This window comes from Neovison vison, chromosome 13 (genome assembly GCF_020171115.1).
Source record: "Neovison vison isolate M4711 chromosome 13, ASM_NN_V1, whole genome shotgun sequence".
NCBI lineage: Eukaryota > Metazoa > Chordata > Mammalia > Carnivora > Mustelidae > Neogale > Neogale vison.
In genome coordinates, this window is record NC_058103.1 from 41,920,978 (window position 1) to 41,944,979 (window position 24,002).

General features: G+C 42.0%; 1 protein-coding gene across 1 annotated transcript in view; it reads left to right on the plus strand.

Moving 5' to 3' along the window:
• Positions 1-3,080: 3,080 nt before the first annotated feature.
• The window catches only part of ARMH4 (armadillo like helical domain containing 4), a 119,825-nt gene continuing 98,903 nt past the window's right edge, over positions 3,081-24,002 (plus strand). Inside the window, exons 1-4 of the mRNA XM_044229829.1 lie at positions 3,081-3,155; positions 12,688-14,122; positions 16,943-17,197; positions 19,316-19,528. Of these exons, the coding sequence (XP_044085764.1) occupies positions 12,745-14,122; positions 16,943-17,197; positions 19,316-19,528 (1,846 nt within the window). The 5' untranslated portion in view covers positions 3,081-3,155; positions 12,688-12,744. The remainder of the gene's footprint in view (positions 3,156-12,687; positions 14,123-16,942; positions 17,198-19,315; positions 19,529-24,002) is intronic.

The following is a 24,002-nucleotide window of genomic DNA, read 5'->3' on the forward strand; positions in this document are numbered from 1 at the left end:
CAAAAGACTACCTTTTGTAGTGAAGACTTAAATATGTAATTGGCAAATGACTTCTACTCTATACAGCAGCTCCTGTTCTCCTTCCATGATCAGACCTCTTTGCTGGGTGTCTTGGGAATCTATAAGAACAACACATCCAAGGAAGGAGTTTTACAGAATTCAGAAATAAAGGGAGGGAAAATCACAGGGAAAGACAGCAACAGTTGTGAGGAGATTTCCAGGTAAATTCAGCCTTTCAGGAAGATTTTTCCTCACATGCTTCTTTCATTTCATTTTGTTCTGTTGCCTCAAGTGCTTGTTGCTCGTGTTATTTCAGATGAAAATAAAACAAAACAAATAAAACTAAAAACATCCTCAGGAAACAGTGGTGAAGTCTGGGGAAGTCCTGCCAGCTGGTTTTCAAGTGCCTTTATGTGAGTCTTTAAGTGGTACTTATCTTGGTGACGTCAGCTCCACTCAGGGTCTCCTTCTCGCTTTTGCAAGGCCCGAAACCCAATTTCTGTGGGCATTGAAAGTGGATTTGTTACAAACATACATACATAATCCAGCTCACATATATTTATTCCAGCTGTGTCTTAGTGGCATCACACATGGGAAATCAAGCTGTCAGGTAGTTACTTGGTACATGGGAATCCGAGTAAAGAGAATTAACTGGTACACTGTGAAACACTTCTGCCCAGTTTAATGATAGCCTTATCAAGGACACCATAATGCTCAAGGCTGCATTGCCAAGACTCTCCTTTCCAGATGGTATTTGAATGGACATTGTCCACTCCTGGCTCTTGGGGTTGGTTATGTGGTTGTTTGTTACATGTGACCAATTCCTTTCTGACAGAAAGACTTTGACCAACCGGGATGAAGTAATCATCGAATACTGCGAAGTTTATCAGGTAAAATATAGGATGCTCAGCGAAACCTGAATTTCAGATTAATAATATTTTTAGCATAAACATGTCCCAAATACTGGGAGGACATTCTCTATTTTTATTTACTAAATCTGGGAACACCAAAACTTCATTTCTGAGCTTCCTTTCTTATTACTTTGATTGGAGTTCTGGGTGTTCCCAGATTTTCTTAACACACAATTTCTTGCTTCACCCATAAAAGGCTAAGATTCATTGTGAGTGGATTTATTGATCTGACTTTTAGATACAGCTTTCCCTGATTTACAATTTGTGTGTGTGTTGGGGTGGGAGAGTGGGTCTTATTACCACTGCCATGTACCAATAGCAGCTGTTGAGATAAATTGCATGAACCAGAGTTGTTTACAGCAATACAAACATTTGGGGAAGGATAAAGGATGAGTATAAACGAGTTCCAATAAGATCACTTTCACTATATAGCTGAATGACTGTATGGAGGAAAAGGAAAATAAGAATTCTACTATGGGAGAAGGGTAATTTTTGAGAATGGAAAACTGAGTGTAAGGCAAATCTGGGGAACAGAGCTATGTCTTTGGGACTCAGTATTGTGGGTTTCAAAAAGACAACACTAGTATGTTAGAAAGGGATGCAAGGTGGGAGGCAGGTAGATTTCAAAGAAACTTTGGATATTTCAAATATGATATAAGACAGGCCTTCCATGCCTGGGTAGCTGGAAATAACTTCTCTTATTGTCTTCTCCTATTCCGTTTGGTCCTCTGATTCAACCTGATTGGTCAGGTTGTTATTTATTAGTACTATTATTTATGTGCATTTGGGTCAAGTAGACCCAATTTTGTGGTCTGTCTAGGTGGGAATATTACCCTACTAAGATTGTTTGTGTGAGATGTGGTGTAAATTTCAAACACCTGAAATAAAAATAAAATGTTGAAACACAACTTGGTCAGGCTGAGAGCATGGCTTATCCACCTGGTGGGTATTGAAATCAGGTAGAAGGGCGGGTCACAGTATAATGTATTATATTGTATTACACTGAATATACATAAAAACAGATCTTATATATTCAAATCAATTCAATCACATTCCATTCAACAACTATTTGTTGACAGAGATAATCTCTTCTAAAGAGAGGTGCAATGGATAAGATAACAGTGCCTCTCTGAGATTGTGCTAGGTGTGCGGGTTCAAAGATAAACAAGACCTTGCTGGGTCCTGAGGGTGTTTACAAATTACTACAAAACAGGACCAAGACAGCTATTGTAAAGAAGGGAATTAATAAGTACAGGAGATAATGTCTGTGAAAAGTTATAATGATGTGAAAAGCGCTTTGCAAATGCGGGTTCTATGGGGGTTGGTCTATAAAGGGCCTTTGGATTCCTGACCTTTTTACCCGCAATGAGCGATGAGAGTTAACGGAAAAAGTAAACTGAATCACTGACAAAATCAAAGATGGGGGTCACGAATTCCTGGTGGCCACATTAGCTGAAAGATCTCGGGCAACTCACACAGCCTTCAGCCTCAATTTCGTTTCCTGTTAAATGGGGATGACCATTATTTCTTTCAGGGTTATCGAGTAGATTGAGCTGGCGCTGAAGGCAGCACCTAGCATTGTTCTTGGAAGGAGTAAGGGCACGATAAACCATACTTACTAGTTAGCACTTACTTTTAGCTTCTCTGAGAAGGCAATACTTTGGGGCTTCTTTACACGATTCTAGTTAGGGGCACGCCTAAACCGAACAGTTTTCATAATATCCCGCAGCTTCCGACGTGCATCCTTCGCCTTAATCGAGGACCAGAGAAATTCGGGCTCTTCCAGCGAAAACGGTGCCCCGGCCGAACGCACTGAGCGAGTGCCGCCGCAGAAGCCCAGGCTTCCAAGAGGGACAGCAGGGCAGGGGGGGTCTCCGGCGGGGTCCCAGGAGCCGGGATCGCAGCGGGACAACCCCCTCCCACCCCCGCCCTACCCCGACTCGGCCCCGGCGCGGGAGCGGAGGCGGGGAAGTGGGCGCAGAGGGGCGTGAGGCAACGGCATCGGGTGTCAGTGCCAGCGGAGGCGGGGCGGGCACATCTTCCCGCCGCCCAATCCCCAGCTCCCGTCGTGGCCTCATGAATAAGCAACAAAGCGAAGCGTCCTCCCCCTGGCGTCCCAGACGGCAGAGGGAGCCGCCGCCGCCGCCGCTGCCGCCGCCGCCGCCGCCGCAGGGGCCGTGCCGGGGATGCCCAGCGCGGGCGCCACCGCTCTCCTCCGCGCGCTGCTCGGCTGAAGGCGCACAGGTGAGCACGGGCCCGACTCCCGGCGCTCCGGCGGCCGCGCCTCCGGACGCGGCTCGGAGCAGAGACGGAGCCGGAGCCCCGGGCGGCGCGGGGTCGCCCCGGGAGCGCTGCGGTCCGGGGAGCGCGGCAGCCCGGGGCGCGCCAGGCGTACGCCCCGAACCCCCACCCGAACGCTGCGCCCCGGCGCGGGGTGCGCGGGGGTAGCTCGGGGCGCGCCCGGCGCGGCGCGCAGGCCTCGAAGGACTCGCCGCGCTCCTCGCTCCAGCCCAGCCTCCCGGCTCCGCACCAGCGCGCGGGCCTTTGTGCTGGCGGGGATTGCAGGGCTGGCTGCTTTTGTGTGGGCTTTCCTTTCTTCTCTCCCTCCCCTCCTCGTCTCACGGCTGTGGTGAAGTTCCTGAAGACTCGGATTTGCTCCTTTCAGAGCATCCATGGTCATGCCCCCGATGCCAGTCAGTGTCCGGCAGCCGAGGAGCGAATGGGGGCTGCGGTGGCCACCGAAACGTGTTCTGCTACTTTGCAGAAACCAACAGTTGAGCGTTTAGCGCAGAGATGTCACGGAACCTCCTTGCTCAGACCCTGACCAGTCCCCCAGGACGCGGCGGGAGGATGCTGCTTGGAAAGGTCGCTTAACTGGAGAGAGGGCCTGTGGGCTAGACACGGAGGAGGTCAGGCTCTACCCGAGCCTGCAGAATGGTTGATAGGTGTCGCCTGGAGGTGCCCAGATACCGCACGTGGGTCCTGGTCACTGACAGAACCCGACCTTTGAGGTAACAAACATGGAAGCCCTGGCTGGTGAGCCGGCAGAAGGCAGCCGAGGTGAACAAAATCTAGGACTCTCAAGACTTTGGAGTTCTCAAAGATGAGAAATCTGTGCCTTCCCCAGCCGAGCTCGAGGACCTGCTAGGATCTTGGCACCTAATTTCAGTGCAGAGCTGATGTGCAGGAGAGGAGAGAGGATGCTTTAAAGTGGCTGCATTCTTTCTTTGGAAGTTTTAGGTAGAAACTTAAGGGGGAGCAGGAGTGGTTCACAAAACCAGTCATAGAGTTCGGAAGGACTGCTTCTGTAGGAAGCAAAATGTGTGGTCAGAATTTGCATGCCTCCCTTTCTTTTTGTGTATTTCCTTGATCACACTGTTGGACTCCAAGGAGAATTGTTGAAGCCAAGCGTGTGTAAAGTCATTGATTTCTGCTCACTTGCCGGCAGAAGCCCTCTGTAGCATCTGTTGAAAGAAACTCAAAACTGGGGTGCGATTTCCCAGTATAACAGCACTGTTGCTTTTACACACAGTAGAGATTTGAGTGGTCTGATTATTCTTATGACTAAGGTAGAGCTGTTATATTTGTCTTAATAATGAGACAGACACTTATGCAGCAGACTTGATATTATGTTTATTCACAAAACTCCCAAGACTCACCAAGTCTGAGGTAGCTACAGCAACAGAGCCAATTAGGGAGATGTGGATTTGTCCTTGTTTTCATAGGAGGCTTCTTACCATTATATTCTGGTGTTTCTTGCTAGACTTTTCAATATCATAATTTGTTATTACAGAAGTGGTTTAAGGCAAGCATAGAATCAAAAGAGGAAGACAGGTTTATCTGCTGTAGAAAATTTCTACTCTTTCAACTAAAGGTATACGTCATTCTTTATATCTAGCAGACGTTTGCCTGGAAAGTTGTGTATGGAACTGCATTTTTATTCATTGAAAAAAAAATTTTTTTTTTCCTGCACATAGGGAAGCTGGTTTAATCTCTGTAGAATGAAAACTGATTCCCTAATTAAGATGTATGGTCAGTTCTGTTTTTTCCATATTGTATTTACTGGGTGATTATAAGAAAAGTATCTCAATCAAGTTTCATCTTGAAATGTTACATATTATGTTTATTCCATGAAATGCCTACCTGGTGATGACTTTCTGTTTAAATGCTAGCTAGTACTTAGAGATCTTGTCAAGCAGAGGTTTGTGAACCACAAAGAACAGAGATGAAATGTCAAATTGGGTCATTGAAAAGAACTGTGTGCTGGATGGTTGACCAACATGGATTAGGATGGGATTCTGCAAACATCAGGCAATTCCTCCATCATTTTGTCAGCAGGAAAAGCTGAAAGAGAAAGCTCCGTGGAAATATCTAAGGGGGGAAAAAGGATGTTATGTATGATTTAAATTGCTCACATTTCTGAAGTTTGAGTGTAACGTATGCCAGTATCACACTAATATGTCTTAAATTGAATGGCATTTAAAACTTTTTCTTCAAACTGTTTTCATGTCTGTTATCACATTTTGTCGCTTTTCCACCCTTTGAAGAAAACAGAATGAGCATTTTCACCTCCACTTTGCAACAGAGCAACAGAATTTCCATGGTTTGCCCAAGGTGGAGCTGGAACTTGAAGCCAGTATTTAAATCTTCAGCTCAGCTTCTTTTCCCAGGGAGAAGATGATGCACTAGGGGCTATAAGTGCAGACATCTTCATTTGTCTCCATTACTAAATTGTGGAAAACAAAGCTCTTGGGCTTAGAGTATGCAGAACTTCGTTGTGGTCTGCAGAGATGATAGAGCACTTTGCTGGTAGTTGCCAGTGTAACCTTCTTGACCCCAGCCTACTTACCCTTTTCCCTGTCAGCACTGATGCTGCTTCCTCCTGGGGAACTATGCTTTTCTTTGTGGTTACTCTCTTCTACCTTCTTCCACTGTGGCCAAACATGCTGCTGAAAGGATCATCCGTCATTCCCGCTGCTTAGTTTATAGTGAAGAATGACGGGGGCCAGATGATCTTAGAGCCAATACATTAGGCCAGTGACAATCGTCAGTAGCACAGTGAATCAGAAAAGGGGTGCTGTAATGCTGTGTACCACAGTTGGGTTGATAGGGTCAGAATCTTGATTAACTCAGCTTTAGACAAATGAAATAGCATTGGCAAGAGGATATTAAAGATTAAAAAAAGGGAAAGGTAAGACAATGAAAAATTAATTATGAGGATCAGGAAAAGTACAAAATGGAAAGATGATTAGGATATAAACAAAGAAGGGAAAGAGTTTCTTTTTCCCTTCCTCAAGCGAAGAATCACTAATTGGTTTTTAAAAGATGTGATTGATGGTCAGTGGGAGGCAAGTCAACTTGAAGCTCTGAGACTTGTCACTTGTAACTGTTGATTGATTTTTTTTAAAGGAAACAAACTCTGAAAACCTAAAATACAGCAGAAATGAGAATACAGGTAGTTATTACTATTACTAAAATGATAAATTGAATGAGTAGCCAAAACTGGCCAGGTAATGAACAAAACATAGTTAGAGATAGATAAACCATGGCATGTCATTGGAAATCTCCTTAAAGTGGAGACTCTGAACAGCCTTTTTCACAATCGTAAGGGGTTATTTATTTTTGCTTCACTCCAGCAAATATGTATTGAACACCTCTTCTTTGTGCCTACCATTATTAGTATTATTAGTAAATATATGGCAAACAAAGGAAGTGAAAACCCAGTGTTTACATGCAAAGAGCAAACTCTTACAGATCTGATGATTTGTGCTAGAGAAGTTGGGAGAAGGGTGGGAAGAGACTGGGCCAGGCTATATTTGTGCCAGCAGTTAGTAAACAGGATGTGACCTGGGGGCCAGGGTTTGGATACCCAGGGTAGGGAAGAAGGGAGTCTTCTGGCTACTGCAGTCTTGTGAGCGTAACTTGGGAGCCTGAAATGAACGTGGCACGGAAGGGCAATCTACTAAGCCGGTGATGGTTTGTACAGGGCACTAGCAGTGTGGAGTTGCATTATAGATATGGAGCTTGGCAGTTGGAAATTTGGTGACATTCAGTGATGTGTTTGGCAAAGGGAGGGAACTGGAAGTCTGACAGAATTTTCAAGTTCAAAAACAAACATGACCACATAGGCAAGTTAATTGTTCTCTATAAGCTTGTAGCTTTCTCTAAAACAAAAAAAAAATGGAGATTATGGTATTGCCTGTCTCATTAGATCGTTGTTAGGATTAAATAAGCTACTTTAGGGGCGCCTGAGTGGCTCAGTGGGTTGGGCCGCTGCCTTCGGCTCAGGTCATGATCTCAGGGTCCTGGAATCGAGTCCCGCGTTGGGCTCTCTGCTAAGCAGGGAGCCTGCTTCCTCCTCTCTCTCTCTCTGCCTGCCTCTCTGCCTACTTGAGATCTCTCTCTGTCAAATAAATAAATAAAATCTTTAAAAAAAAAAAAAAGCTACTTTACATAAGGCACTCAACTCCTGGCACATAGCATCCTCCAAATGGAGGCCATTTTTGATTGATTATTGTCATTTTTATTCTTAAGAATAAACCATCTGGATTGTATAAAATGGACTGGAGAGGAGAGAGTCTGGACAGGATCATCAGGTGAGAGGCCATTAAAATAATAACCATCAGTGAGGTGATGAGTATCAAGAGATATTATGAGGGAGGTATCCACAGAGGTTGTGAATCTAGAATGTGGAGAATAATTCAGGATGAAACCAAAGTTTAGGTGAAGAAGATAGTGTGTCTGAGGTGGCATGCAAGTATTTTCCAGGAGACAGTGAAATATCTAAGATTAGGCAACTTTCTTCCCCAAACTTTTTGGTATTTATGGTATTTGTGTTTATCCCAAGAAGAGGGAAATATCAGGCAATTTGTCACCAGTTTTTTGGCATACTCTCTAGGCCTCCTGTGTCTGGAGTACTCTTACAGCAATGCTCACGTTCCTTCTCTATTGTATGTGGAATTCAGTTTCCTTTGAAAAATGTAGCTTTGTCACTAATGAGAATGTTTTCCTGTGCTGGTTCCCCTTGGGTCTACATTTTGGTAACACACTGAGCAATAATATACATTTTAGTTGGAAAAAAAGTTGACCAAGTGTTTTAAAAACCCATGATTATTAAATCTAACAAGGTGACTAAGTCTGTTTTTTATGTTGTCTTTCATTTGTCTTTGTAACCTGAGTATGCCAAGACTCGACAAGGAAACAGATTCTGCACTGTATCTATTTAAGATTGTCAAAGATATGGGTGACAGAGCAGCTTATCTGACCACTGGTGGCAGAAATGCAGTACACTGTTCAGAGGACCACAGCGCCATTAGGATACCTTGATAGCAAGTGATTGACAAAGTGTTACTGACTTGCTCTGAAAGGGATGCTTTTTAAGCTATTAGAAGCCAATGGCCCCTATCAGTTGGCAATTTGGTTACAGTTTATTTACCTGAATTAATTTGCTGTGATGGATAGTAGTGGAAAGAAGGCAGCACTGCCATGGTGTGAAAGAAAAGTTAGAGAAATATTCTTTTGTTTGTTCAATATTCTTATGATTGAGTTAATTTAAGATAATTAAGACACAGAGTACTAATTAGCAGTGAAATTTCCCTACCCTCCCCTTCCCCTACAAAGCAGGCTGTAGGCATTCCTCTGTTTGTTCAGCCAATATTTACTGAGCATTTCCTCTGTGCCAGGCTCTTTGCCAGGGAGGGGATACAATGTTGAGGAAAAAAAAAGAAAAGGCGTATAGCCTTAAAAATATGCTTGCAGATGACTATTTAGTTTGAGGCATATGGCTCTTCAATTGACAATGGTCAGCCTTTTCTTATTTATTCTCTAATGTCAGGTGGCTCTCCCTGGGGACCACCAAAATCATGGGAATGGCTGTGTGAAGTTGCACTGTACTTTGAAAGACGGAGAAAGACTTAGAACTTGAAGGTCATTTACCACTTTATCTGAGTTGCAGACATGCTCCCTGCTGTCGTTCTTATAGGCTGTCTTTTCTGTTTCTTTTAAAGTTTAGGCATTGCTTTGAATAGTGGGGAGAGGGAACATATGGCCGCAGTATGCAGACATAGAACAGGCTTGCAGTTCACCCCCATTTTTTCTGTAGTTGGATTTAGAAAGCAGGTGGCTGACACTTAATTACAGAAGGAAAGTCTTTTAGAGCAATGGCAGAATTCCCTTCACACAAAAATTCTAAAGCTCAAGATCTAGCTGAAAATAAAACCTTGAAGGAAAATTCTGTTTGGGAAAGGCAATTGAGGTTATATTAAATCTGTATGGTTTGCCTATCCCCTGGCCCCCCAACCCCGATTTGTTTATAAGATTCTCCTCTCGGGACGCCTGGGTGGCTCAGTTGGTTGGACGACTGCCTTCGGCTCAGGTCATGATCCCAGAGTCCCGGGATCGAGTCCCGCATCGGGCTCCCAGCTCCACGGGGAGTCTGCTTCTCTCTCTGACCTTCTCCTCCCTCATGTTCTCTCTCACTGTCTCTGTCTCAAATAAATAAATAAAATCTTAAAAAAAAAAAAAAAAAGATTCTCCTCTCAGCCCACATGACTCCAGATCATATAAATAAGATGTGAAACATCCATTCAATCATTTGGGTGCCTTGCCTACTTGACGGCATGATTGTTGGAATATGAATACATTTGTATTTTAATTTTATGACCTTGTAGATAAAATATGAAAATGGAATCACGGAGATAAAAAGGATTTACCCTATTTTTTTGTTTAATTCCTCATTTTGTCAAAGGAAAGACTGAGGCTATTTGCACAGTATCCCATAGCAAATTTTAACAACAATAAAGCTAGGAATTGTTTTTCTGATTCCAGTCCATGGCCCTCTAAATTCTATTGTTATTCACGATGGCCTTTTTTTTTTTTTTTTCCTTTTCTTTCAGGTTTTTATCCAGAAGCATGGGATCATGTAGACCAAGGTTTTAGGCCACACCCTATATTGTCTGGGATGTTTAGTAAGATTTCACTGAATGGGAAAAATATTTGTTCAGGAAAGAATCGATCAGAGGGTTGTATAGCTTTTACATATGTTTGACTATATATGCTTTCATAGCTCAATTTATCTGTATAAAGATACAGTTTCATCAACTGTGAACATTTACAGCCTGTCTTTGTTTTGTTTTGAGGAGTGCAGTTAGAGGCAGCAAGCCAAATACTCTTACCAGATCTGTTACCTGACTATGAAGTGGGATTCTTTAGGGATCATTTAAAGTATGGTGATAACTAATGTTCACAATGTGGACACACACATAGCACAGGCTGTTGTTCCCTCTTTTTCAAATATCTTTCCCATATTCTCTCTTTTTAAAACAATGCTAGCTGCTGGTATGTAATTTAATATTTAAATAAAATTGTTACAGACTCTCCTCCCCCATGTGGGGAAGCTTACCATCCCTCTCACTATCTATGAGGATTCTTGCCAGGGGTGTGGTGGCTTTCTTCTAGTCACCTCTGGCTTCAGTTTTCTTCTGCTAATAAATTTATGTACTGTTCCTTTTCCTCACGTCATCTTATTCCTATATTCTCACAACGTACTGTGGATTCAAGATTTCTGCATAACAAATTATCCCTAACTTAGTGGCCACAAATGCTTATTATTTCATCTCATTTCTGTGCATTAGGAATTTGGGAGTAGCCACCTTACCAGGTGGTTCTGGCTCAAGGTCTCTCAGGAAGTTCAGGAAGTTGCAGTCATGGTGTCAGCTGAAGGAAGCTACAGTCATCTGAAGGTTTGACTGGGGCTGGAGGATGCCTTCCAAGATGACTCATTCATGGTGTGCTGGTAGCTTGGCAGGCTTCAGCTCCAAATCCGGGGGATTCCTCTTTCCTTGTGTAGAAAAATTCAGCCTTTTTTTCCTCTTCAGCTATCTAGATCATGCCCTAAGGACTTGACATCTTTTTGGTTACAAAAAGACCTGGAAACAAAAATGAGGAAGCTTTGAATTTCTTCAGGGGAGAAGGCCCTATGAAAACATAAATTTTTATATTTGATGTGTGCACATTACATGCTTAACCTAAGTAGTTTAATGATCAGACATGAAAGAAGGAAAAAATAATAACTTTCATAAAGCTTCAGTTTTTAGAATTTTCATTCCTATGTTTAACTTTCTAGAACATCTATAGCATCTGAGAAATTTCTGATGATGGGAAAAGAAAGTGCCCAAACAGCAAAGTAGATTAAAAAAGAACTAAAACTCATACATTTTGGGGGAAAATTAGTAGGTTTTTTTTTTTTTTTTTAAAGATTTTATTTATTTGACAGACAGAGGTCACAAGTAGGCAGAGAAGCAGACACAGAGAGAGGAGGAATCAGGCTCCCCACTGAGCAGAGAGGCCAATGCGGGGCTCTATCCTAGGACCCTGGGATCATGACCTGAACGGAAGGCAGAGGCTTTAAGCTACTGAGCCACTCAGGTGCCCCCCCGCTTTTTTAAAAGATTATTTATTTATTTATTTGACAGGCAGAGATCACAAGTAGGCAGAGAGATAGGCAGAGAGAGAGAGGATGGGAAGCAGGCTCCCTGCTGAGGGGCTCGATACGAGGACCCTGGGATCATGACCTGAGCCGAAGGCAGAGGCAGAGGCTTAACCCACTGAGCCACCCAGGTGCCAAATTAGTAGTTTTTTTTTTTTTTTTAAGATTTTATTTATTTATTTGTCAGAGAGAGAGAGGAGCAAGAGTGAGCACAAGTAGCCAGAGAGGCAGGCAGAGGCAGAGAGAGAAGCAGGCTCCCTGCCGAGCAAGGAGCCCGATGTGGGACTCGATCCCAGGACACTGGGATCATGACCTGAGCCGAAGGCAGCTGCTTAACCAACTGAGCCACCCGGGCGTCCCAAATTAGTAGTTTTGATATAGTTTTAGTTTTAACGAGAGTGAGTAGTTTTTAAAAACAGAAAATGCAATAAATCTCTCTTATAATTATATGTATTCAGTAAAGATTGCTAATTTAAAATGCGTTTTGGTTCTCTTAGTTTTTTTTTCCCCTAAAAACACATTTATGTGCAGTGACTCTTTTACTCTTTCTGCTCTTTAAATTTTGAAACATCATGGGTTTGCCTATAATTTTTATAGTTGTTACAGAGAAAAAAATAAGTGTTTTAAAGAGAAATTTTAAAAATAGTTTGTTTATTTTTTAATTTTATTTTTTGTTTATTTTTTTAAAAAGTGGGCTCCACAACCAATATGGGGCTCAAACTCAGAACCCCAAGATCAAGGGTCACGTGTTCTACTGACTGAGCCAGCCAGGCGCTCCTAAAGATAAATTTTAATCGAAAATAATTTATATACTTAGAAAAACTTTTTGAGTATAACCAGCATTCAGTGTTTTATGTTTCATAAGTTTTAAGCCATACTTGAAACTTTCTCTGAATGTAATAAATGTGAGATTTACTTTCTATGTCTCAGATATATTGCTATTTCTGCAGTCATTTGACTACATGATTAATGGCAGAATTTGGGGAGAATATTGCAAATGTGACTTCAAGGGTAATTTTTTCAAATAGGTATTTAAGAAACAATGAGCTTAGTCCTTGAACTATGTGTACCTCTTCTAGAGAGCTTCAAGTTAAATCAGCTGCAAAATTCAGCAGGGAAAAATGAACTGGGTTATCCATGTCTCAAAGGTACCAAAGAAGTAGAACAGCTGTCTCTTCTGTACTATCTCTGAGCATGAAATCAAGATTATTTTACTTACAGTTTAATCTGAAGGGGCTTATTTACAAAATGCATTTATGTGACAGCTTGATATGCTTTATTTTTCCGCAGGACTCAATTACTGGAATTGTCAACTTTGTTGATGTATGTGCACATTTCTCCTCCAATATGAGCAGACCAATTGTAATGCACATTTGTCTGGCCTTCTGGAGCCTTGTGCTTCTCAACTTTGCCACGCAATGTGTGGCCTTCCCCAAAGTGGAAAGAAGGGAGATAGCACATGTTCCTGCAGAAACAGGGCAGCCTGAGAGGATGAACACAGATGACTTAGAAAATGACCCTTTGACTTCCAAGTGCCCTCCCCAGTTGGTGGTCTCTGAAGATCCAGTGATGGTGTTAGCAGAACCATCAGCAACGTCCTTAAGGAAAGTATTGCCTACTGACAAAGAAGTCCATCCAGTAGGCGGTGGGCTCATGCAGCCTAACAGCCCTGCCTTGTACACTGGTGCTGAGACAGTTGTCCCCGGCGAGGAGGAAGTGTTTGTTTCCAGCCAGCCAGAGAGGGTGTCTCCCAAAAGCCGACTTTTCAAGGCCATGCTGACCAATCCTATCCTTGTAACTGCTCCTCTGAATATCGATCAGAAAGAAGAACGCTTCGGTAGTACCGTCTTTCAGCCCATCATAGAAGGGACCACAGAAGAAACACAGGGTTTTCTGAACTATGTGGATCACCAGTTGTTTGCAGCTGAAAGTCAGGAAAGAGTTAGTCTGGGACATTCACCTTCATCTGATGTGAATACTAAAGAAATGCTAACTGCCAATCCCAGGACTGAGAAATCTGAAGCAGATACAGAACACAGGGCAGCTTTTTTCCCCAGTGTTGATCCCATAGTGGGCACGGAGACTGGAAGCCCCATGCCTGAGAGGGAGAAGCCTTCGCTGATGACAGCTGATCATACCCAGACCGCTGCCACCAAGCACTGGCTCACAACCTCTGAGTACACCCTGAGTGTTGAGCCAGAAACTGACAGGCTGCTGGGAGCCCCAGGAGTCCCAGGGAGTGTCAGCACAGCTGTTCCAGCTGCCTCTGTCGGAAGCGATGAGTGGGATGACACCAAATTAGAGAGTGTAAGCCAGATAAAGACTCCAAAGCTTGGAGACAGTATAGAGACTCAGGTGGGAATGGAAATGTCTCAGACAGCCGAAGAAACTGATAATGACCCTGTGGAAGGTCTGGAAGAGGGCGAACCTGTGACAGAGGCTGCAGAGGTGGCTCTGGGGCTGCTGGAAGGGGAAGAACCCATGGGGACAGCCCTGCTAATGGCACACGGGGAGGCGCGATCCTCTGCCTTTGCCGATCAAAGTTCTTTTACTCCCACAAGTCCTGTGGAAGATGGGAAAGTCTCTGTTGTCAGCCTCTTCCAAGATACTGCAGACTTCATGGAATCCACTAGGGAAAATGATGCAGTGGTTTTCTTAGAGACCACTGTTTCCATCTCAGAATATGAATCTGAGGCACATCAACCACTGGGAAGTACACTGAAAGGTAAAAGAAAGAAAGAAAAACAAGCTTTGTTTAATTTGGAATGTTTCCATCTGATTTTATTATTATTTTTTAAAAATTGAGATGTAATTAACACATGACATTGTATTAGCTTTAGCTCTTGTTTTATGTTTTTTAAAGTGATTATTATTTTTTAAAAGATTTTATTTATTTGACAGAGAAAGTGAGAGAGAGAGAGAGAGAGAGAGAGAGAGCACAAGCAGGGGGAGTGACAGAGGGGAGGGAGAAGCAGGCTTCTTGCTGAGCAGGGAACCTGATGTGGGGCTCGATCTCAGGACCTGGGATCATGACCCGAGCTAAAGGCAGAAGCTTAACCCACTGAGCCACCCAGGCACCCCTGTATGTTGGTTTTTTAAATTCCATTAAGAGAGTTGGGTCTCCATGACCATGAAGATCCTGGATATGACTGAACAAGAATTACTTTGATTTTCCATAACATTTTAAGATACTCCTGGAGCATTAAGTCATATAACTCCAGATTATTCATCACATAATTGAATCTGTGATTCTTATGTATTAGAATTGCATTAGTTTATATAATACAGCCTAAAAAGTAAAATGAATTTGGTGATTGATTATTATTTTGATTATTGAATATACTCCTTACTTAGTCATGATTGCCTTCCTTAACTACAGTCTCTCTCTTTTTAAAAAAAGTTTTTTAAGTTTGCTTTTTTTTTTTTTACTAAGCCTACACCCAATGCGTGGCTCGAACTCACGAACCCTGAGATCAAGAGTCACATGCTCTTCTGACTGAGCCAGCCAGGTGCCCCTCAACTATAGTCTCTTAATAGGCAACTTTTTTTATTCCCAGCACATAGCACGATATCTGGCACCTAGTAGGTGCTTCCTAAATACCAAGTCAATGGATGTGTAAATGGAGATAGAGAACCATTCAGACTGAAATTACTCTATTTGACTGCCTGCATTATTCAAATTAATCAAAAAGTTTCTAGATGTTCTTTGTAGAGAGAAATAGTTAAATAATTCCTTTCACTTTAATTTTTTTTTTGGTTGTTGTTCTTCAACTATAAGAACGTGAAAAACTGAGATTACTGACAACAGTAGTTAGAGAATAGCCAAAAATCTTTTTACCTGTTTTCTGGTGATTATACATCTTTTCCAAAAGTAGACAACTCAAATGCTAATCATTTAAGGGCCCAGGGACTACTTAAGACATTACCCTCTGCAGGATATGCAATGATTTCTTTGTGGTTTTGGTTACTATGAACAGATGAGTAACCTTAGGTCATCATCAGTTCTCAGATTCAGCTTATTATTCCACGGGTTCGGGTGAAGAACAGGTTTTAAAAGTCATCTATAAAAATTATCATATTATTATTTTTTCTCTACAGGAAGTAGAGAGAATAAGAAATGTGGAGAAATTTTGAATGATAATTTTAAAATTTCCATCACTATTTCTAGTTCTTACTCTTTTTTTCTCTCATAGCGGTCACCATTCAAAGTTGATATTTACTGAATGCTTGTACAAGTACTGGTGTATGTGCTAAGTGCTTTACATGCATTATCTATTTTATTTACTTATTTAAGAGAGAGAGCGAGAGAGAGAGAATGAGAGAGAGAGCTCATACATGTAAGAGCTGGAGCTGGGGCAGAAGGGCTGAAGAAGAGGGAGAGAGTTTCAGGCAGACTCCATGCTGAATGCTAATCCCAGAGCCCAGGGAACAGGGAGCGGCTCTATCTTAGGACCCTAACGTCATGACCTGAGCTGAAACCAAGGGTCTGATGCTCAACGGACTTAACCTCCCAGGGACCCATGAAGCCTGGATTCTTTTTTTTTTTTTTAAGATTTTATTTATTCATTTGACAGAGAGAGATATCACAAGTAGGCAGAGAGGCAGGCTGAGAGAGAGGAGGGGAAGCTGAGCAGAAAGTCCAGTGCGGGGCTCGATCCCAGGGCTCTGGGATCATGACCTGAGCTGAAGGCAGAGGCTTAACCCACTGAGCCACCCAGGCACCCCTGAAACTTGCATTTTTTTTAAAGATTTTATTTATTTATTTGACAGATAGAGATCACAAGTAGGCAGAGAGAGTGGAGGGGGGAAGCAGGCTCCCCGCTGAGCAGAGAGCCCGATGCGGGGCTCGATCTCAGGACCCTGAGATCATGACCTGAGCCAAAAGGCAGAGGCTTTAACCCACTGAGCCACCCAGGCACCCCTGAAACATGCATTCTTGACTGCTCAGATATATGGGTTCCATGGAATGATACTAGTACCTACCTTTCCTTAGTATACATTGGAAGAGAAAAGAAGATGATGCCCACCATATACTTAGCAGTGTGTGTATACAGCATATAATAGAAATATATGTATATCTAACATATAATAGAAACTCAGTAAATATTAATTACTGTAATAATTATTATTTTATTAAAAATGCAGACTTTCCCCTTTAGAAATGCAAATGTGAAAATTAATATGTATATATAAATGCTGAGAATTTTTGAATATAACTTAGAACTGTATAATTTGTTTCTTAACAAACTGGTTATGTTGATATTTATAAGAGGGAGATCAACTGTTGATCTTTCTATTTTGTTTTGGATTTTGTTTTACACATTAACTTCTTTATCTCAGTCTTAGATTGATTCATCACTCCTGAAAGCAGCAACACTGAAAATATTTATTTGCTGGCATTTTGTGTCTGAGCGATCTGTTGGCCTTCCCATACCCTGAAATAGCTCTCTTCTTCTTCTTCTTTTTTCAGTTTATTAATTATAGAGTGACATTTTAAGGTTTAGGGAATTTGTCTATTTTAAAATGTTGTATTCCCCCTTTTAAGACATCATCACTCAAGAGATGACAACAGCTGTTCAAGAAGCAGAAGCCACTTTATCATTGGTGACACAAGAGCAGCAGGTTTCTACCCTCGAGGTTACTGGAGAAAATGGTAAGACTGAGGAAGGAAAAGAGTCCCCCTCTGCCACATCTGGTGTCCCTGCTGTTACTCAGCTGTCGAGGAGATGGGAGCCTCTGCCCTCTACAGTTTCAACTACAGCCGTGCCGTTGTCTTCCGAAGTTACTTCTGCTCTGGAAGGTTTGTAAGGAGGGGGGACTTGGACTCAGTTTGGGGGTGGATCTTTTCTGAGTTAATAAGGAATAGAATGAGTGTGGCACCTGGATCTGTCCCCAGGGTACACACACATTTCATCTGGAGAAGGAACTGGAAAGGTGTGTGAACCCTCTCTAGTTTGGAGGGGTGTGGCAAAGCCTGACAGGATGAGGAGTTAGTTTCCAGGTAAAATCAGGTGGCTCATCACTGGGGCCTGGGAAGGCCAGACCTCCTGAGAAGCTCTCCTTGTTTGTCAGCACTGGCTGCTAGGAGCCAGGGGGTGAAGTGAAAACAGTGAGGACCTCAGTTCAAATCTCAGCTTTGGCCCCCACTAATATTGTGGCCTCAAGCAAGTCTCATGTCTCCAGGCTTGGTTTGTGCATCTCTAAATAATGCTTACCTGTCTTACAGGTTATTTTAAAGATTCAAAATAATGGCTACAAAGTGCTTTCCATATAGGAGGCCCTCAAATACTCTTATCTTAAGGACAGCAAAATTTTTAAATCTTGGTGATCATCAGAAACACCTGAAAATTACAAAAATTATTATTATTTAAATATTGTTTTTGGCCTCATGTCTCTATCTCATTATTGGTTCTAAGTCTACTTTTATTTATTAACCGATTTATTTATTTTTTAAAAAAGATCTTATTTATTTATTTGACAGAGAGAGACACAGTGAGAGAGGGAACAGAAGTAGGGGGAGTGGGAGAGGGAGAGTCAGACTTCCCGCTGAGCACGGAGCCTGATGCGGGGCTCCATCCCAGAACCCTGGGATCGTGACCTGGGCTGAAGGCAGACGCTTAATTGACTGAGCCACCTAAGTCCCCTAACTGAGTTATTTTTAACAAGATAATAAATACCTCCTAACCCTGCCGCTCCAAAAGACACTTTGGGGCCTAGTTAGTAACGTAGACGTAACCCCATCCACCCTCTTCCTCCTCTGATGTTAACTGTCATCCTGAATCTTGTGTTCCTCATTTCCTTGGTTTCCTTTTATCTTAGTTTTTTTTTTTTCCTTTTATCTTAGTTTTATCATGCCTGTATTCATTCCTCAAATTACGCATTTAAATATTTTAGTAGTTTTTAATTTTATAAAAACAGTGTTGTGCTGCAGATAACCTTTTTGGGACTTGCTTGTTTTACTTAATAGTCTATGGCTATGATTTACTTGCTATGAATCTTCTGTTTTGACTATTTATAATATTACACTATGAAAATAGATCACAGTGTATTCATCTCATCTTCACCCAGTCTCTCCTAGCAATTGCATTAAGGTCATTTCCAGGTTTGGCTTTTGTGAACATTGCTTGCTGCCGTGTATACCCTCTTATATATCCTCCATTGGACACGTGCAGGAGGTTCTCTTGGTTATAATCCTAGAGCCCCAGGTTTAGGTCTGAATGTTTGACTCTAGCGGGCAATGCCTCACTATTTTCCAAAGTGGTTGCACCGGTGTGTGTTCCTAACAGCAATGTATGTGGGACTCTGTGCATCCGTATCCTAGAAGCTTTAAGAAATAGTTTTTCCGGCTTCACCACAAAGGGAATTCTGATTGAGGAAGTTGGGATATGTGGAAAGCATGGAGCCGAACTTCTAAAAAATCACCTCAGAGATTCTGATGATCTACCAGACCTGCAAAATAATACTATTCTAGAGTATATATTTTTTTTAATATTTGGGAAAACTTAGGGCTAAATTTGGCTGCATTGGAATTGAGCATATTCTAGACAGATACCCTTACCCTTTCACTTGATTTTTTAAAGTTGTCTTTGGTATATATTTTAATAGTTTTTTTTTACTGTCTTTGGCAATAAATCAGATAAAATTGTACAAAATTCCTAATATTGTCAATAGAGTAAATGGGAAATGAAAATTTGAAAAGAAATTTCTGATTTGAGACAGTACAATTTCCCAGACGATAAAGTGCCTTCTATAGCGGGATTGATGCACTATGGGAAGGGGGGAGCTGGTCTAAATGCCAGACTTAAGTATATAAGATACTGGTTTCACTGATCATTTCTTGCTTGAAGAGCAGAAAGGCATGTATGCATTTCTCCTAATGATCATCTTTGGGTAAGGTGCTATCTTTTGTGTTTGACAGATGTAATAGACACCATCACGGGGCCAAACGAGGAATTGTTCACACCAGTTTGGGGCTCTCCGGTGACTCCCCCTGGAATAATAGAGGAAGCCCTCAGCCTTTTCCCAGCACTTCCTGATTCTGAGGCGTCTTCGGAGAGCCGAACGATTGTCCCATCCATTAGCCATGTTAATACAGCTGCCTCATATGGCCTGGATCAACTTGAATCTGAAGGTACCCATGCTTTGAAGGGGGTCTTTTCTTGGACTGATTGATGGAGTCACTGAGTCAATGTTGTTTTTGAGAAAAGATTAAGGAGCGATGTATTCCATCTGCAGTGTGGATCCAGGGTCAATAAACCGTGGCCGGGCCAGATCTGGCCTGCCATCTATATGACCGGCAAGTTAAGAATGATCTTTACCTTTTCAAATGATTGGGGGAAAAAAATTAGAAGAAGAATAATATTTTGTGACATGTAAAAGTTAAATAAAATTCAAATTTCAGTGTTCCTAAATCAAGCTGTCTTGGGACCCAGCTGCACCTGCACATTTATATCTTGTCTGTGGCTACTTTTGTGCCAGATCAACAGAGTTGAATAGTTTTGACAGAGACTGTGCACAAAGCCCAAAACATTTATGATGTGGCCCTTTACTGAGAAAGCTTGCTGACCTCCGGTCTAGAGCAGTAGCTGTTAACTACAGGTGAACATCAGGATCACTTTGGGGTGCTTTTAAAAAAAATCCTAATGCCTTATTCCTCCCAGGGATTCTGATTCCATTGATGTAGGATGCAGTCTGACATCTACATTTTTATTTTTATTTTTAAAGACTTTATTTATTTATTTGACAGAGAGGTAGAGAGCACAAGCAGGGGGAGCAGCAAGCAGAGGGAGAGGGAGAAGCAGACTCCCCACTGAGCAGAGAGCCCAAAATGGAACTCAATCCCAGGACCCTGGGATCATGACCTGAGCCAAAGGTTTAACTGACTGAGCCACCCAGGTGCCCTGCATCCACATTTTTTTTTTTTTTTTCTCTTAAAGATTTTATTTGACAGAGATCACAAGTAGGCAGAGAGGCAGGCAGAGAGAGAGAGGAAGGGAAGCAGGCTCCCCACTGAGCAGAGAGCCCGATGCGGGGCTCCATCCCAGGACCCTGAGATCGTGACCTGAGCCGAAGGCAGAGGCTTTAACCCACTAAGCCCCCTGCATCCACAGGTGCCCCCTGCATCCACATTTTTAATGAGTACTCAAGATGACTAAGATCTGCAGGCTCCATCGAGGATGCTGGTTTAAATGGAAACATTTGCGTTTCCCCACCAGATTTTCTTAGGTGGAAACTTTAATGTGGATTGTATTTTCACAGCACTGCTCTGGTTGTTAGTCCTGGAATTTTGTTTTTGTTCTTTTCTTCATGAATATTTCCGGGTTAGGAAGTTGTACTATTTGGAGAGGGTCAATCTCTTCACCTGTTAAGATTGAGAAATGCATATCAAATTATACTTTCTGAGACATTGGCTGTGAGCATGAAAAAGAGGCCTGGAGCCCAGCTGCACATCCACAAACACGCAGACTGAAAATATGACGAAAGTTCATTTAATTAATCAGCATTTTGGCAGGTGGTACAGAATGTCCAGAGATTTGTGATGCTGAGTTTCTAAAATGAATCTAGAGGACAGGTAAGCTTTTGGGCACAGCATTAGCCATGGGCTTGCTGCAGTAAAGACATATGATGTGCTGTTATATGATATTTTGTCTCCTGTAGAACAGGAAAAGGGGCTTAGCCAGTTTTGCCGCAGACTCTATCTCAGGGTAATGCTGGCAGTTCCCTGGCAGAGAAACATGATATTTTAGGAGTATTCTGGAGAACTCCATAGTAGAATGCTGGTTTAAGAAATGGATCAAAGTGAGCTCTGAGGCTAACAGCTCTTACACTCACTCCATGTTGAGATAAAAACGGTATGACTTTGAGATTAATCTCATATTAGCTGTCGGCTCTCCTTGACGCCATCTGGAAAAAGCAGGTTCCCCCAAATTAACCTGAGTTAGAGATGACAGCTTTACCCGACAGGGCTCATTAAATCAGAGAAAAAAATATATTTGTGAGTAATCCATACTTGTGAAACTGCAATAATTTTCTAAATTTAGTAGATGATGGCAGTTGCATTGAAATATGTGAGAATTTTCTTGACTTGCTGAAGATGTCCTGGAGTTTTAGTGCTTCTCTTCTACACAATTTGACTCCAGTTTCTTTCTGAGAATGTATTTTGTCTGTTTTTGATTGAAATTACAAGCCTCATCAAAGTTTTTGAGACATTTTTGGTTTAAAAATATTCTTTCTGCTACAGTGTTGGGCGGAAGATAAGATTTTGAATGAGCATACCTTTTCCCCTGGATCCTGGGAAGTACCATTTATGTTTAATTAGTGTATGTTATTAATGTCACAATTAATTTTATGCTGGTGTGTCTACTCCTTTGAACTACACTTATTTATTCATTTATTAATTTATTTTTTAAAGATTTTATTTATTTATTTGACAGAGAGAGAGAGATCACAAGTAGGCACAGAGGCAGGCAGAAAGAGAGAGGGAGAAGCAGGCTCCCTGCTGAGCAGAGAGCCCGATGTGGGGCTCGATCCCAGGACCCTGGGATCATGACCTGAGCCAGAGGCAGAGGCTTTAACCCACTGAGCCACCCAGGCGCCCCTGAACTATACTTATTTAAACAGATAAACCTACTAGACTCCTGAATGTGTGGGGGAACCTCTAGTTTCAGTACATGTTTTTCTACCTTGCCTAGGAATGTAGGCTTTGGGGGAAGGGTTTTAATTCTATTGTAGGCTTATACCCAGAGGCAGATAATTTATTCTTACCCAGACTATGAGTTGTGCCATGTCAAGTTACCTACCTTTCCAAGTTTTAATCTCTGTGATGAGTTGACACATGACATACAGCTCTCCACCTTAAGATGTGTGTTTATTTAATTATATTATTAAACTCCTCGTATATTATTTTTGTATCTTCTTTCCCACTAGAGGACAGAAGCACTTCTCCAGAGAATGGAGAATGTTCTTTTTCTCAATGGGATATGGGCAAAACCTGCCCTTATTAGACAGCAGACAACCGAGAAGCCAAGAACCTTTGTGGAAATTTCTGAATGTTTATCCTTTAAGGGATAATTAATGGCTCAAATGAACCTCAAATTTATATCTAATTGGCACCCTGTTGTCTTTGTCACCTTTACGTCTCCACAACATAATCACCAAGCATCTTAGTTTTCTAGGCCTACCATACAAAATACCACAAACTGGATGGCTTAAAACAACAGACATTTATTCTCACGTGGTTTTAGAGCCTGGAAGTCTGAAATCAAGGTGTGGGCAGGGCCCTGCTCCTTCCAGTGCCTCAACAGGGGGGAATCATCCCTTGTTTCCTCCAGCTTTTTAGTGGCCTCATGAGTTCCTTTGCTTGTGGCAACATAATAGCAACCCCTGCCTCCATGTTCACTGGACTGTGGTCCCTCAGTGTGTCTCTCTGCCCCGATTTCTTTCCTTTTTTTTTTTTTTTTTAAAGATTTTATCTATTTATTTGATAGACAGAGATCACAAGTAGGCGGAGAGGCAGGCAGAGAGAGAGGAGGAAACAGGCTCCCTGCTGAGCAGAGAGCCCGATGTGGGGCTCGATCCCAGGACCCTGGGATCATGACCTGAGCCAAAGGCAGAGGCTTAACCCACTGAGCCACCCAGGTGCCCCTCTGCCCCGATTTCTTACAAGAACACCAGCCATTGGATTAGGACCCATCCCAATAACTTCCTCTTCACTTGATCTGCCAATACTCCATTTTTGAAGGCCACGTTCACAAGTACAACAGGTTATATTTTTTTTGGTGGGGATGCGATTCAGCGCATAACAAGGGTCTGCTTCTGAGAAGTTTGCCAGCAGGCTCTGAAGGCAGACATGAGCTCTGTCTCAGCAACACCCACTGGAGAGATGTGTACTGGGAGAGCAGGAGTTTCATTGTGTTTTACATTTCTCTGTTGCTGAAGAAAGCCTGCCTTGATACGTGTATTCTGCCTCATGCCTGTTTTGGTCTGTCTTTTCCCTTGTCAGCAAAATTGCTGTGTCTTTTGAAGGGATAATGGTTTCTCTATCACCTTGCCTGATACACTTTACTTCTCTGTCCTTTTTTTTTTTTTTTTAAGAGAATAAATGTTTTCAGGGTGATAAAAAAAAGCATTTTACTTATCTCAGGCATAACTCCACTAGGGCCGTATTCATCATCTTTGACATATAAACATGACAAAGGTGTTCTCATTTTTTATTAGAATAGGATAATGGCAAATTAGTTGCATGTCTATAACTAGTATAAATGAATTTTTGGACATGATCTTTTTATAGGTTGAGATCCTTTTTTTTTTTTTGCAAATATTAATGCCTTTCCCTGCTCCAAAATGGGAACTTAACAATGAAAATGAAAATTTGCTTGGAATTTTTTTATCTGGGTTAACTGTCTTGAGTAGATTTTAATGCTAATAGCAAATGGTCTTGCAATATTTCTTACTTAAAGAAGTTCTGCTTTCATTATTATTATTATTATAATTATCATTTTTAAATTTAAAGATCCATTTATTTGAGAGAGAGCATGCACATGCTCACACGTGCAGGCATAGGTCAGGGGAGGGGCAGAGGGACTCTTTAAGCAGACTCCCTGCTG